Below are 14,022 nucleotides of genomic sequence, written 5' to 3'. Positions count from 1 at the left end.
CTGAGTTCATTCTCCCTGGCTTGAGTTTTAACAGGGTTTTTAGCAGCTCTTAGCTCAAATCCTGCCCAGATTTAGTGCTTTGGATGTTATTTGTTTTCCTATCTGAGCACTTGGAGTTTGGCTTGTCAGTGGCCGAAAGCATTTGCCCTGTCCTTCACTGAGATTAGTAATATCTCACTGAAAATATGCAGGAGGAGGGAAAGTGCAGCATTAAGGAGTATTACAGGATTTTTAAGGTCAACTATCTCACAGCTCACACGGCAAAGGAATGAACATAGGGCAGCACCAGGCATCACACCCTGCCACTGCCCCTGGTCCCACACCATGCCTCACTCCAAAGATAACTCTTCCCTGCATCAGGAAAATCACAAACCTGTCAAGCTTCAGTGCAAAATCTCTTCATCCTTAAAACCATCAATGTTTTCTGTGTAACAAGCTGCAGAACCACTGTTGTGCTTATCTGTATGTGACATGGAGGGGGCTGTGTGGGAGGGTTTCCAAATGCTACTCAAACCAAGTTAATTTTCCTTTTACCATTTTGCTGCTTTTTGTACACACTATTTGCTTTATTTGTGTTTAAGTGTGCTGTCCTGAGCTCCCCATGTGCCACATCTGTCCTGCATTCATGCATTTTATTTTACCAGCAGAAACGATGCTAAATGCCTCTGCAGCAAGAATGATCTAGAAGTGATAAATACTTTAGCTAAGTGGCCTCCAGCAAAATACTCAATTTTTTCCTACAGCATTTTGCATCCAAGATAACTTTTACTTTCTTTTTTCAAACTAATTGATGAAATTAGATTTCTTTCTTTCTAGTTCCAGAATTAATGCCTGCTCATGCTAACTTTCATAATGTTGAATCCTTGCTCAGATCAAGGCCATTTTTACATGAAAATAAAAAGTTTTCATTTCTTGCTATTGCTGTTGTGCAATAAAAGCTGCAGGTTCCTCTTGTGCAAATTTCAGAAGAAAGTGAAAATTTTCAACTTGGAATTATAAACATAAAATAAAAGTTAAGATTAATAAAGCCACACAGGGAATCTTGACCTTCAAACTGCATCACACATGGAAGTACTACAGTTAAAAACATGTTCCATCTTCTCATCCCATGATCAGCCTTAGTTTTATGACACAGATGCTCCGTGTTGGAAGAGCAGCCAAGCCTTGGGCAGGGCTAGATTCAATTAAAAAGTTAAAATAGCAGTGGACAACTGCCCAACTCCTCTTCTATGACCCTGTGAAGAGTCATGGAGAGCAGATGTGTGAGTGAGACAAAGGTGGGGAAGAGAAAGGGAAATGGAGGAGAAATTGAGGAGCAATTGGGAAGGGATGGAAACTCTCCACTGGTTCCTCAGCCAGCGAGTACCCTGGCTGCAGCAGCAATCCCAAAGGATGGGACCCAGCAGATGAGGAGCACCAGGCTCCCAGAAATGCCTGTACCCTGTTAGAAACTGCAAGTGGCCTAAATATGAATTATAGCTGGGGAAAGGAAATTATAAGAATATCCACGTCAAAATTAACCCGAACACTCATCTCCTAAAACCTGCAGTGATAAGGATTTTCTTAATTGCAGTGGATCTCACCAGACTGCAGGTGTTTTACCTGTTTTGCAGGACTTTTTTTGCCAGGTTTGTGTTCTTTCCAAGCGGGAGATGCAAGGACAAAGCATGTATTTTTACTGCTGCACATTTGCTTGTGAGCTTCAAATAGCAGGCTTTATCAGAGAGCTGATTGTGTCTGTTCAATGGAGTCTAGGGAGGAGTACAGGTTGTTCCCATGGATGTGGGCTTCGGACATCAGAGTCCGGGGACTCTGTGGTGCCAAGAAGAGGTGACTTTGTTACCCTTCTGTGTGTCACTGCCTGCCCAAGGCAGCCTAGTCCTTGTTTCAGGGAATGGCTTGTCCTTGCCATTTTCTCTGTCTCGTGTTGCAGAACTGGAATTATTTGCCCTGTGAGTAATCCCTCTTGCTCTAGTCCAGTCTGCACTGAGCAGTGGCAGAGCCCAGCTTCCAGCTCCCATCCCAAGCAGGTCAAAGCTCCTAAACCACTGACCTGAGCTCAGGAAAGGTTCTTGTCTCATTAGCTGGAGCAGCTGCAAGCAGGGGTGGGTTTATCTGGAATGTTTTTTCAACAGCAGTCCTGGATGCAGAGACTAAAGTAGGATTTGCAGCACAACGGAGTGACTCAAAGCTGCATTTATTCCAGAGGACCAAAGGCTATAAGTTTGATTCACAGCTGACTTCACTTTTTTCTCAAAGCCAAAAGGTGTGGAAAACTATTTCCAGCTGAGATTCTGATTTCACCCCAGCAGATAATTTAGCTTCAAACTTAAACCTGGACTTCCCTGAAGTGCCAGATCCCTGGCCTGTTTAGGACTTTTTCACATTAACTACTACTGCAGTTTAAAAAATAACGTATCCATTATTCATTTCACCTCCCGAGGAACTCAGTGAATACAAAAAAATGGGTCATAAACCCGCAGTATTGTAACAGATAAAAGAGAAAACTAAAGGTAGAATTACAGGGAATAGGTTGGGAAAGGCTTTGAGGGGTTGTGTGTCCCTCCCAAGGGCAATGCACCTTCCCATGGGTCAGCCTGGGTCCCCTTTGTTCCCTGTCACTGCCTCTCCATGGGTACAGCCCCTTCCCCCTGGGACCCCAGCTGAGAGCTCTCCAGCTGCTCCTCCCAGCCTTGCTCCATGGGGTGAGCCCCAGATACTGCTTGGACACTGCTGCCCTTGGAGATTTGCTCAGCCCTGGCAGGGGGAGGACGTGTGATCCCCAGGGATGGCCTTGGGGAGCTCCACTGCTGGGACAGGGAGCCCCAGCCCTGTGGCAGTTGGCCAAGGAATGAATTCGCTCCATCCTCCTCGCTCCAACTCTGCCCGAGCAGAACACAGGAGGGAAAGAGCACAGAGCTAATCCTGCTCTGGGACAGAGCTGCCCAAACCTCCTAGTCTGCCTTGCCCTCTGCACCAGGGTGAGTTTGGGAATTGTCTCAGCACCAGGGCTGCAAAACAAAGCAGAAGGTGCTCAAATGGACTGGGGGGGTCACTCGTGGCCAGAAGAGCCCCATCACAGAGAGCCAGTCAGGTCCCACCAGCCCCTTTCCTGTGCTCAGGGATGGGCACGGAGAACCAGAGCAAAGGCTTGGTTTGTCTTTGATGTGCCGGGAGCACATTTAATGTCTAATTTAGTCATTTCCCTTATTTAGCGAAAAAAAAATGAAGCTGTCATGAAAAAGGGGCTGGTACAGCATTGCCCATGGCCATGACAACTTTTCTGCATAGACCAGAGGACACACAAGGACAAATAACTTGGAGACCTCTGGGATACACTGTTTGTGGGGCTCTTTTCCCAGTGTAACTGAGTTGCTTGACTGGGAATCCCCTAAGCCACAAAGACATTTCTCAGTAACCAAATTTGTATTGATTGTCCCAGTCAATAGGAAATACGAGACTCTATAGCTAAAAATATTTAAAGGCTTACATTAGATTTTCCTTTTGATTGATATCTAGGGTAATTTGCGGGAGTGAAAATGTAAAAAGGTCCCCATTCCCTTCTGTCTCAGCTTCTGTGAGGAACAGCAAGTTCCTCTGGAGCTGCACAAAGCAGAATTGTTTGCTGTCAGCTCTGCTCCTGGGGCTGTGCTGTCAGAGCACAGTGGTCACTTAGGGACTGTTGTCACATCAGTTACTGAACTGTGCAAATTCATGAGCAAAGTTATAGTAGGTAATTTAAGAAAATTGTACACACCTTAGAGTCGAAGGCTGCGAGTTAATAATACACTCTCCACAAACAAAACAAAGCCTAAAATTAGTCACAGAGTGCTGCAACGCAACCTGCAGACTCAGATTTGAAAGGGCATGTTTTAGGCTTCTTTCACACCATTCCAGTAATGAATGTCTCAGCAGATGGTTTTTATCCTGATCTCCTGATGGATGGCTGTTCTTGGTAACCCTGCTGCAGAGAGCTCTCCCTTCCAGGGAGGCTCTTAAGCACATGCATAATTCCAGGCGTGCACAGACTCCCCGCTGGAGCTGAGTGTGTGCTTACAGCTGAGGATGTGCTTAAGAGCCTCCCTAAATGACGGCCTTGATGTACAATTTAGAGGGAAGAATATATGCTGCTCAGTAGTCAAAGCAATCCAATTTACATAAATATTTATTTGTTTTCCATTATATATCATTTTTATGCAGGTGCTTGTGGGATGGATAGACGTCAGAACACATACATAATGGAAAAAAGCTTCAAAGGTATGGTATCCAGAGCTGCAGAACCCTGCCCAGGTGTGAGGAGGGTGTCCTAGAAGAGGTGAGATAGGAGCCCGGGAGAGGCGGTGCAGGCAGGGAGGGACAGAGCCAGCACCCACACGAGCTGCCTGCCTGGCTCCCAGCACTCCTGGGCCATGAATTATGGATGCAAAGCTTCCCAGGGTCACGGGCTTTGCAGCACAAGGCAAAAGGGAGGGCTCAGCTCAGGGCAGGAGGGGCAGGTGGAGCTGGCCAGAGCACATTCCTTTAGGACCCACCGACCACTGACAAGGGCTCTGGGGGCAGCTGCTGGTGGCAGACTGGTGTTTCCCTGGTCTTGGCTCCTGGCCATCCTGAGCTTAAAGCAAGCCCCCAGGAAAGAAGCTGCCCCTGCTCATGCCCTTTGCTGAGAGGGATTTAGAGCAGAGCTGGAGAAGAGCCCTCCTCGAGGTCGAGGTCCCCTCACTCTGGCATCAGCAGTTGTGGGCACTGACTCCAGGGCAGGTCTAAAACGGGATCTCAGATGAGTCACGAGCACAGGGCCAGTGGTTTTACATTTCACTTTCCCTCCAGGTTTACATTCAAAATACTCCAGTTACGTCTGGACCACGGGAGCACTTTGGCACAGCAGTTCCCAGAGCTCCTGGCAGATTGGGCTGGGGTTTAGCACACTGAGCTTGTGCTCCAGAAGATGGAGCAAGGAATCTGTCTCCTGGGGAACAGGCAGCTTTCAGGCTGAGGTCCTTGATCTGAATCCAAGGCTATTACGTCTGGGAATGTCCCTCAGTGAGCCGAGGAGGGAAATACCACACAGCCTCTTCCTGTAATGCCCTTGGGCTGGTGTTGGCTGAGTCACCGGGACAGTTGGTGCTGTTGCCAGACTCCCACTGCCCTGCCATGGCTGAGGTGCTCCAGAGCCAGACCTCTGTCTCAACTAGCAAGGAATATCGAAAGCTATTCCACATAAAAAGCATTAATCAGCTTATAGCCAGGCCTAGAGTTCAATAATCACTTTGTAGCTGCTGTTTTCAAAATACAAAGATGCAATATTTGCTAAAACATCACCTTACCACACAGAATCACCGAAGGAAACCAAGAAGCCATGACCAATCCTTTGTTGATAAAGCTAAAGTAAAAATATTGAATGGATTATGTATGTATATGATATATATATAATTCATGATATACAAAATACTCAATCCACTGGTTTCAGCTACTTCAATGATTCTCTTTTTCAAAAGAAAATTCTTACTGTAATAGAACTAGTTGTTCTCTTTACATGGAGCTATTAACTTCATTAGTTTAAACTAAATTACTGTGTTTACTAAGTTTAAAGGTGCTTTAAACACATGCAGCAGGAACTCCCATCCATAGGCACAGTCACACAGAGGGGGACCAGTGGGGTCAGAGAAAAAGAATCACAGTGACAGTGAACTGTGAAACGCATTTTCTGCTGCTACATATTTTGTTTAATTTTTAGGATCTGAACCATTTCCTTTACATGTTTATCTCCTTAAAAATTGAGAAATCAGGCTCAGAAGCCACAGCTGGAATTGTTTGTGGCTGCTCAGCTGTCTCAGACAGGCAGGGTTGGCACTGGCAGGGGCAGGGTGCCGGGACACAGGGACACACCTGCCTTCCCAGGGATGTTTGGGAGCTCACCTGCAGGCACTTAGGAGCTGAGGTCTCTCAGAAGCAGCTGCCTTTGGCTGGCTGAAGGTTCTCAAGGCCCCTCTGAAGGTCAGTTCCTGGGCTCAGGCAGCCCTGGGGCTCTGTAGCAGTGTGGGCACTGCCAGTCCCAGGGGAGTCTCCTCTCATGAGGAGCTGGGAATGTGCCCAACGCTCAGAGTGAGCTCTCCTTGCTCTGCCAGGCCCTGATTCACCACATTCCTTGGAAAAATAGAAAGAAAGAAACTCCCAGTCCCAAACAATTGGATTCTGTCAGCAAAAAGACTTGGCAGGCGGGTGCTTGGTTTTTATGTACTTTCATCCACTTTAAAACCATGTCTTCTCCCACCAGTGTGGTCTAACTGGGCACAGCCTGTCCTGCAGCTGGAAGTGGTCTCTAGTGCTCCTGGAGCAGACAGAACCCTGCAGGGAGAGGGCACAGGGGTCTTGAGGCTAAGGCCAGGCTGTAGTGAACCTGGGCCACCTCCTGCTTCCCCAGGTCTCTGAGAAGACTGGAGCTGGGGGCTGTGCCCAGAGCAGGGCACCAGCAGAGGGGGGGTCCCCTATGCAGCCCAACACCAGGGGTGTGGTGGCTGAGCTGCTGTGGAGCTCCAGGGAGTCAGGCACAGAGGTGTGGGATTGCCAGGTGTCAAGCCCAGTGTCTGACAGCAGCAGAGAGCAGCTGGATGTCACAGTGCCAGCCCTGAGCCCTGGGACACCCGGTGACAGGGGCTCAACAGGCATGAGGGTTTTCAGAGCAGGTTTCTGAGCAGTTTCTTTCCTGTGCATGGTGCTCAGTGATACCATTCCCAAACTTTTCCTTTCAGCTGAGTCCTTTGGTTTTAGAGGTTTGTTTTTTAAATGAATACTGCTGCACTGATGGAATGATGTGACCTCAGGCACTACCATTTTAAGGGAAAAATACCCTATGCTTTGTGGAAGAGCCAGGAAAATCCCAGCAGAGAGAAGCACTGATCCCAGGGATGCAGGGCTCAGAGTGGTTCCCCTGGCTGTTGTACAGGATGTGCCCCCACTCCTGTGTCACTCTGAAAAGCAGTAATGGGTCCTCGCTGTGTCACTGTCCCTGCAGCAGCCAGGGCTGGCCAGGTTAGGGACAGCAGCCAGCACAGGCACTTCACCCCTAATGGGGTTAAATAGCAGGAGAGCACCTTGTACCTGTGTGCAGCAGCTCTTCTCAGCACTTCCACCTCAGCTGTGGGTTCCAAGGCTGGTCATCAAGATGCCAGGGGAAATTCAGAGCAGAAGAGAGGAACCCAGTCCATGGGAGGGACATTTCTAGTCCCTGCTAACAAAAATAAACCCTCCAAAGGTCTGGTGATTGGTATCCAGGCAACGCAGAAGGCAGGGACTTCAAAATCAGAGCGTATTCCCAATATTTCTCTGGAAGTCCAGCTGACTGAGTGCTTCCAGTGAGCCCCAGCACTGTGGGGCAGAGCTCGCACCTCCACAAGAGCTGGACCCTGTGACAGGGAGGGATGAGGAGGCAGCACAGCCAGGGCCTGCAGCACCATGGGCTGGGATCTCTAAAGACGCTTGTTCTGCTTAAATTAATTCATGAAACAAAATTTGACAATTGATGCCAGACTTCTTAATTATCCCCAAATTACCTTAATAACAAAGTAACTCAGCAGTTCTACAGCCTTTAGAGTTAAATCCTCCCTGATGTTGCACATAATGTTTCTTGAGGGCTAATGACTCCCTGGTGCACCCAGAATCCCAAACATCCACTGGTGCTCCATAAAATATATTGCATCCAAAGCAAAGGTCTGATCCCAGCTAGACACAGAGCTCATGTTTACGTCAGCAGGAATGGGCTCTCAGGCACGTTGTTTCTCAGTATCTCCTGGGAAAAGGCAATTCCTGGGAGAGGCCAAACAAGTCTGGGCAGCCCGAGTGGTGTTCACTGGTCTCTTCCAACTGGTCCTGGGAAGGGAAGGGCTGAGGGACACCTTTCTGGGAGGTAATGTCAGTACAGGTGAATTTTAGCTTAGGGAGATAAAAGCAGCTGAGCTGGATGAAATAAAACAGCTGATGTGCTGGGATTTTTGCCTTTGCCAGCTCCAATGTGCCCAATTCCATAAACAAACGACACAGCTATTTACCTGCAGCTGCAGCTCTGCAGGAGCAGAAATTGTCACTCTGCCCTTCTTTGCTGTAGTAGCAGCAGTCCTTTATAATCAACATTTCCTGACTCTACACCCAGCTCTGGTTTGATTTGTTTCCTCCCAGCTGTGGTGCCGACAGAGAATGCTTTGCAGTGGGCTCTTGCAGCACAGAGGGAATCCTGACTTTCACCCTGTGAGCATCTGCTCAGCAGCACTGCTTGAAATGGAGAAGCAAGTTGGTGATAATCTTCATGTCCCCTCACCCCAAAATGCAGAGCTGGCTCATTAAAGGCTGCCCGGGCTCTCCTGATAAGCCCTATGTACCTGCAGTAGCCACCAGGAGCTGCAACTTGCTGGCAGGTGGAGCTGAGCCTTTTGTTTGTTTGTCTGTGGTTTCCTCACTTCTAACACCAACAAATCCCAGACTCTGGCACCTGGATTTAAGTCACATACACAGCAAAAGCCAACACTGAGCTTACTTATGTGCAGAAGCCTTTGGTCTCACACGGTTGCTCCATCTCTCCGTAGAAGGATGGGATGGGGCAGTTTTCCACTGATCTGTACCGGGATGGGGTTGGTGACACTGGAGGGACAAACCCTGCAGCCAACAGCCAAGGGATGTCGGTGTTGCCTTGGTTCCCATCTCCTGTCATGTGCTAAACCAGGCATGTCTCACTTGGAAGCAAAGGCACTGCTCATCTCACCCAGGCTGATGTCAGACGAGGAGTTTCTAAGTTTTATAACTAAATAAACATTGCACTGGTGCCAGGCCTCTCTCTGCCAGTCTCCCCATCCCTGATGGTCCCAGCTGGTATATGTGCAATGGAGCTTCCCAGCGAGCTGCTTTCACTGACGCTGGGAGCTGAGGGCTCTCCAGACTTGCTGAAATCAGAACCCAGAAAGGCAACCCCTGGCTGCAGGTGGCAGGCACGACCTGGCACCTCCCTCAGGGCTGAACCAGGACCAAGGGCACCAGGCCAGGGGTGATGGATACAGACACACATACAGACACAACCCCAGAGCTGAAGGAGGGACAATCACACACAGTGGAGAAAACCTGGCACGTGAGGGAGCAGGATGGGGCTGGCAGGCTCAGAGCTGAGGTTTGGAGCGGAGAAGCGATATCATGTTGTCTGTCTATTTCTTAACCTGCATTTCTCTTTTTGTCTCCCATACTAGACAGCGGGGGCAGCTGGGATTGCAGCTATTTTGCAAGTCCCCCTATTTCACCTGGAGTATTTCATATATACCAGGATCTGCCTTTGTACTGTAACCCAGCACAAGAAAATGCCTCATCTTTCATTGCATCGCTCTAATTCTAAATTACTGGCACTGCCCAGCAGGATGCACACAGCAGCAATGGCACGTTCTTGAATGTCAATGTTAAGACCTATTTATTCTCTATTGTTTTTTATTTTTGAAGCAAGACTGGCACTGTACCTTGCAGCAGGCTGGCCTATCCCAACCAGGATCACTGACCAGGCAGGCCAGTGGTCACAGCTCTCATGCCAGCCTTGTTGTCCCCATGTAGTGCCTCTGTCACCTCCTCTCCAGTCCAGGGAAGAGGAGCAGGAGATGTCTACAGCAAAGGGGGCAAAAAAAGCAGAGCAAAAGTGAGGCTCAGATGGAGGCTTGTCCCCCTCTGTGGAAACCCAAGCATTCCCTGTTTGTAGGACGCTGGATAACCCCAAAACCAGCAGGGACTGCACATGCAGAGGCTGCACTGGTACAGTTCTGAGCCTGTGGCAATGTTGTGCACTCCAACACAGGGCACTAGATGTGACCAAGGCCCCAGGACTCACCCTGCAGCTGGCTGAGCACCCCAGGTCCCAGCAGAAGATCTGACTGCCCGTGGCCACGCCTGGGTCTGCAGGGCAGGTGGAGTGGGATGAATATGGCTCTGTAGGAATTAGGGGGAGGGAGGGAAAGGATTGCCACCTCAAATTAAGTATCACAATAAACGACAACTAGAACCTTTCACAGGAAAACCTTCAGTACTGAGCAGGTTTTCATTTCTTTCCTGCTAGTGAGTGGTGGATGCAATGGTCTGGAACACCCAGAGTACAAGCGCCGGGTGTCTGTGCTGGAGGCTTCAAGGATCTTCCTTATCCCCTGCCCCCTTGTCCCCCTCAGCCTTCCTGCAGAGGCTCAGTTGTAATTAACCTAATTGTGCTAACGACCCTAACAATCCCACTCCACTCTTGTTTTGCAGATTATATGAAAGAATCTGTGTGCAGCTCCAGCACTTGTTCCCTGAACAGCAGTGAAAACCCATACGCCACCATTAAAGACCCCCCCATTTTAACCTGCAAACACTCCGAGAGCAGCTACGTGGAAATGAAATCGCCTGGTCACAGGGAGTCCCCGTATTCCGAAATGCCAACTTCATCAACAGCCAATAAAAATATCTACGAAGTTGGTAAGCAGTGGGTGGCACAGCGGGGTTGGTGGAAATGCTGGTTTTCCCCTGTCCTGGCACAAGGAGCCTGGACTTGGCATGGAGCAGGGAGGCACTGGCGGGGGGGAAGGCCTGAGCACTGGTGTGTTGGTTTGGGGAGCTAAGAGCCACAGTGGTAGATGTCCTGAGCTGGAAGAGACCCACAAGGATCAGGAGTTTTGGGACCACTGCTGGTCACCACAACCCAGTTTTCCTTGCTCCCCCAGAGCCCACTGTCAGCATAGTCCAAGACGCCCGCAGTCGGAGTGCCAGTTATCTCCAGAATCCATACGACCTGCCTAGGAACAGTCACATTCCTGGTCACTACGACCTGCTCCCCGTCCGGCACAGCCCGACACATGGGCCTTCTTGGGACAAGCAGTCTTAGAGGGATGGACTTCACTGGGCACTATGCTCCCAACACAGACTGTGAGGAAGCAGAGGAGAAGCCGTTCCTTCCTTTCCTATGCTGCTGAGGGTCTGCGGACTGGCAAGGACCTAACACGACATCAGCTTGGGCCAACTGCTGCTGCATGATGTTATTTATAGACATTTTTATATGGGTACCTGGAACTAACGAGAGCCTCCTCCACGTGGGACTGGAGTACATCACCCCAGGAAGGTGTCTTCATGCTCCGTGGCGTGTGTTCTAACCCTGGCTTTGCTGTAAAATAAAACCACAAAAACATGCTAAGTAGAAGGGACTTCAAGATGTACATTTCTACCAACTGAATCAAGAAACCTTTTACTGTTAGGAACAAGGTGACTAGGAATACACTGGAATTTATTTTCATCTTTGTCATGGGAATGGACATTTTTCTGAACGCAAGCAGGGAAATTTGTCATTTCACTGTCTGGAAAGCTCATTTACTGCCATCACCAAGTGCAACCTGTGCAGATCACGCTTGGTAATCAGCACTGAGATTGTCATCTCTATATTCAGCACCAGAGAATTTGAGTTGAGGATTATTAACACAGACACTTTCTGTGCAGTTCTTAAAATCTTTCCATACGTCCCGATCTCTGCTAATGAATGGAGTTTCCACAATGAGTCTAACACCCATCTTACCACACTTCTAACTTTGATTGGCACAGGTAGGCTTTGATTTTCCGTACGCAGCTTCTCTTTTGGTAGCTAAATCCAGCAGATCTATCGGGCAGCTTAAACTGCTGCCCCTTCAATTCCTGCCCGGGACACTGCAGGTTTGCACAGACCAGCCCTGGTTTCATTTCCTTTCCCAAAGCTCAGCCACATCGGCTTCTCTCTCCCATCTTTCCAAACCATCTCCTCATGATTCACTGTCAGCATGCCACTGATGACACCGCTGAATCTGATGTGCATTACCATGTAGTGCAACTTTATCCATTGATGATTCTACCTGAAATGTCATTAAATGGAGCTGAAACTGGGTTTTCTTTTTCAGCAGCTGTTTGTGAAGTAATTATTAAGGGTCTGACCCATGGTAAAATTTTGGACTGAGCCACCATGATACTTGTTTTTTTAATTTATAACCTCTATTGACCTAGAAAAGTAGAGTACTTGCCGTTAGTTCCTTGTAGATTTTGAGCATGAAGTAGTATTGACTCTAAGTATGTAATTTTATTAGGCAAACGTGGAAATAGCAAGTTGATTGCCTTTTAAATATAAAAAATATTCTGTTGCGCATTCACCAGTGTGATGGAAGCAGAAGAGGACAACACCAGCCCCGTGGGTTTGCTCTCAGCACAATCCCAGGTGTGACCTGCTGGGCTCTGGGACTGGCAAGAGGACCCCTCCAGCTCGGGGGCAGTGGCTGGATCCCGGCTCCAGGAATACTCCTGGATCACTCAGAGTACTATGGTGGGGCCCAGCCGTGTCCCCACATAGGGGCTCAGCCTCACACCTGGGATCAAAGCCCCTGGCCCTGGGCATCCTGCCCCAGGAGCTTTGTCCCTTGGAGCCAGGACTCTCCAGGTGGTCAGGCTGGCTCTGAACCCCCAACCTGAGCCTGGAAAGCCCCAGGCTCCCAGAGCAGCCACTGACCGAGCCACAAGATCCTGCCCACGAGGTTTCCCAAATGCTGCATGCATGCATGGGGGCCGTGCCCAATCAGCAATAGCAATTTTGTTTTCCAGGAAAGCCTCACTTGAGATGTAAGGAAAGAATTATTTTGTAGGCCTAGTAGGAATATATTTTAAGTACATGAATGGAAAGACTTACCTCAAAAATATCAAGAGAAAGGCAGTTGGATAAGGAATACTCTCATTAAGACCCACCTCGGCACCCAGCACAAGCAGCCTCAGCTGCTGGCCTGACCCATGTTTGTGTGTTGCTGTAGTTTGCAATGAGACTCCAGAGAGCAGAGATGTGCTCAGCTGTTTGGTTTTTTTTCAAAGCAGGATTTTGAAACCAAATGCAACGATGTGCATAGAGCTTCACAGGAAAAAAAAACAAACAATAAAACCAACAAAAAAAAAAGTACCTTCTTGTATATCAGCATTAGCTTAGGAAACAGGCACCAAAATGGCAATACTTTTTTAAGGCAAGACAGATTTGTAATATATTTGTTCACTGTGCAAAGGTATCCTACCTTGTACAAAATAAACTGAATTTCTCTCAATGTGTAGTTCTCCAACGTACTCATTTGCAGAGCAAAACTTCCTGCCCTGCACAGATCCAAGCTCTCCAGGCAATGTGGCTGCTCCCCTCAGCCAAAACCCCCCCAGGCACCAGGCTGGGATAGAACTGGCAGGATTGCTCAGAAAACCCAGTGCTGTCATTCCAAGTTGGAGTAAACCAAAGGTAAGTGGCTCTGCACACCCTTCTCCCAGTTCCTCGGCAGTTTGACCTCAGTGCTACTCCTGGGAACGCACAATCCCAGCTGGAAGAGCCCCTGCACACCCACTGTGTACTGACAGTGCCCTGGGCCACTCGCAGGTTCCCAGGCCTTCGGGTGGACGCCAGAGGACCCATGGTCACCCAGCAGTGATGGGACAGGACACAAGGCAGCCCAGCAGCTCCCAGGGAGCCCAATCAATAAATCACAAGCACAGATTTGCAGCAGAAACACCTTCAGAATTAATGCATCCCAGGCAATGCAGCCCCTGCTACGTGCTGAAGCTTTTCAATATTTGTGCTTCATATTTCTAAAAATCTTGTTAACTAAAGCCCAGCATGTAATCTTCTTATTTGACAAGCCACACTCAATAAGCTATTTAAGGCTGGAAATTCATCAGGTCTGAACTGATAGAATAAGTAATTCCAGCTTAATAAAAATGTCTTTAAATTAGAACAATTCCATGTCTTTTCTACTTAAGTCAGAAGCTCAACTCCCATCAAAGACAGGAACCACTGATGCTCGCTGAATAATTGTTAAAAGTTGAGGCTTTCAAATATGTAAATGACAGCAAAAGCTTTTAGCAAGCAAAGTCCATTTTGAAGCATTATATGGAATATCCAGAATCTCAGAAAGCTCCTTCCAGGACCCAAAGCAGTGTCTGTTACCATCAGTTGTCTCCCATTAGCAGGGAGGAGACACTTCAGTACACAAGTAGTGC

At 48.4% G+C, this 14,022-nt stretch overlaps 1 protein-coding gene across 14 annotated transcripts in view; it reads left to right on the top strand.

Annotated features, from left to right (window-relative positions):
• MEGF11 (multiple EGF like domains 11) overlaps window positions 1-13,085 on the top strand; it is a 256,970-nt gene extending 243,885 nt beyond the window's left edge. For 8 of the 14 annotated variants that reach the window (XM_042039041.1, XM_042039040.1, XM_042039045.1 and 5 more), the window contains 3 exons: window positions 4,201-4,257; window positions 10,261-10,467; window positions 10,713-13,085. In XM_042039041.1, coding sequence (XP_041894975.1) covers window positions 4,201-4,257; window positions 10,261-10,467; window positions 10,713-10,873 — 425 coding nt within the window. In that variant the 3' untranslated portion in view covers window positions 10,874-13,085. Of the gene's footprint in view, window positions 1-4,200; window positions 4,258-9,227; window positions 9,411-10,260; window positions 10,468-10,712 lie in introns of those variants that run through there. The other 6 variants (XM_042039046.1, XM_042039049.1, XM_042039047.1 and 3 more) reach the window with 5 other exon arrangements.
• The last annotated feature ends 937 nt before the right edge of the window (window positions 13,086-14,022 follow it).

The sequence above is a fragment of the Corvus kubaryi genome, unplaced genomic scaffold, assembly GCF_017639235.1.
Source record: "Corvus kubaryi isolate FWS band 111438036 unplaced genomic scaffold, C.kubaryi_AGA036_p1.0 37394, whole genome shotgun sequence".
Lineage (NCBI taxonomy): Eukaryota > Metazoa > Chordata > Aves > Passeriformes > Corvidae > Corvus > Corvus kubaryi.
Note: the sequence above shows the minus strand (reverse complement) of the source record. Positions and strands in the feature narration are given on the sequence as shown.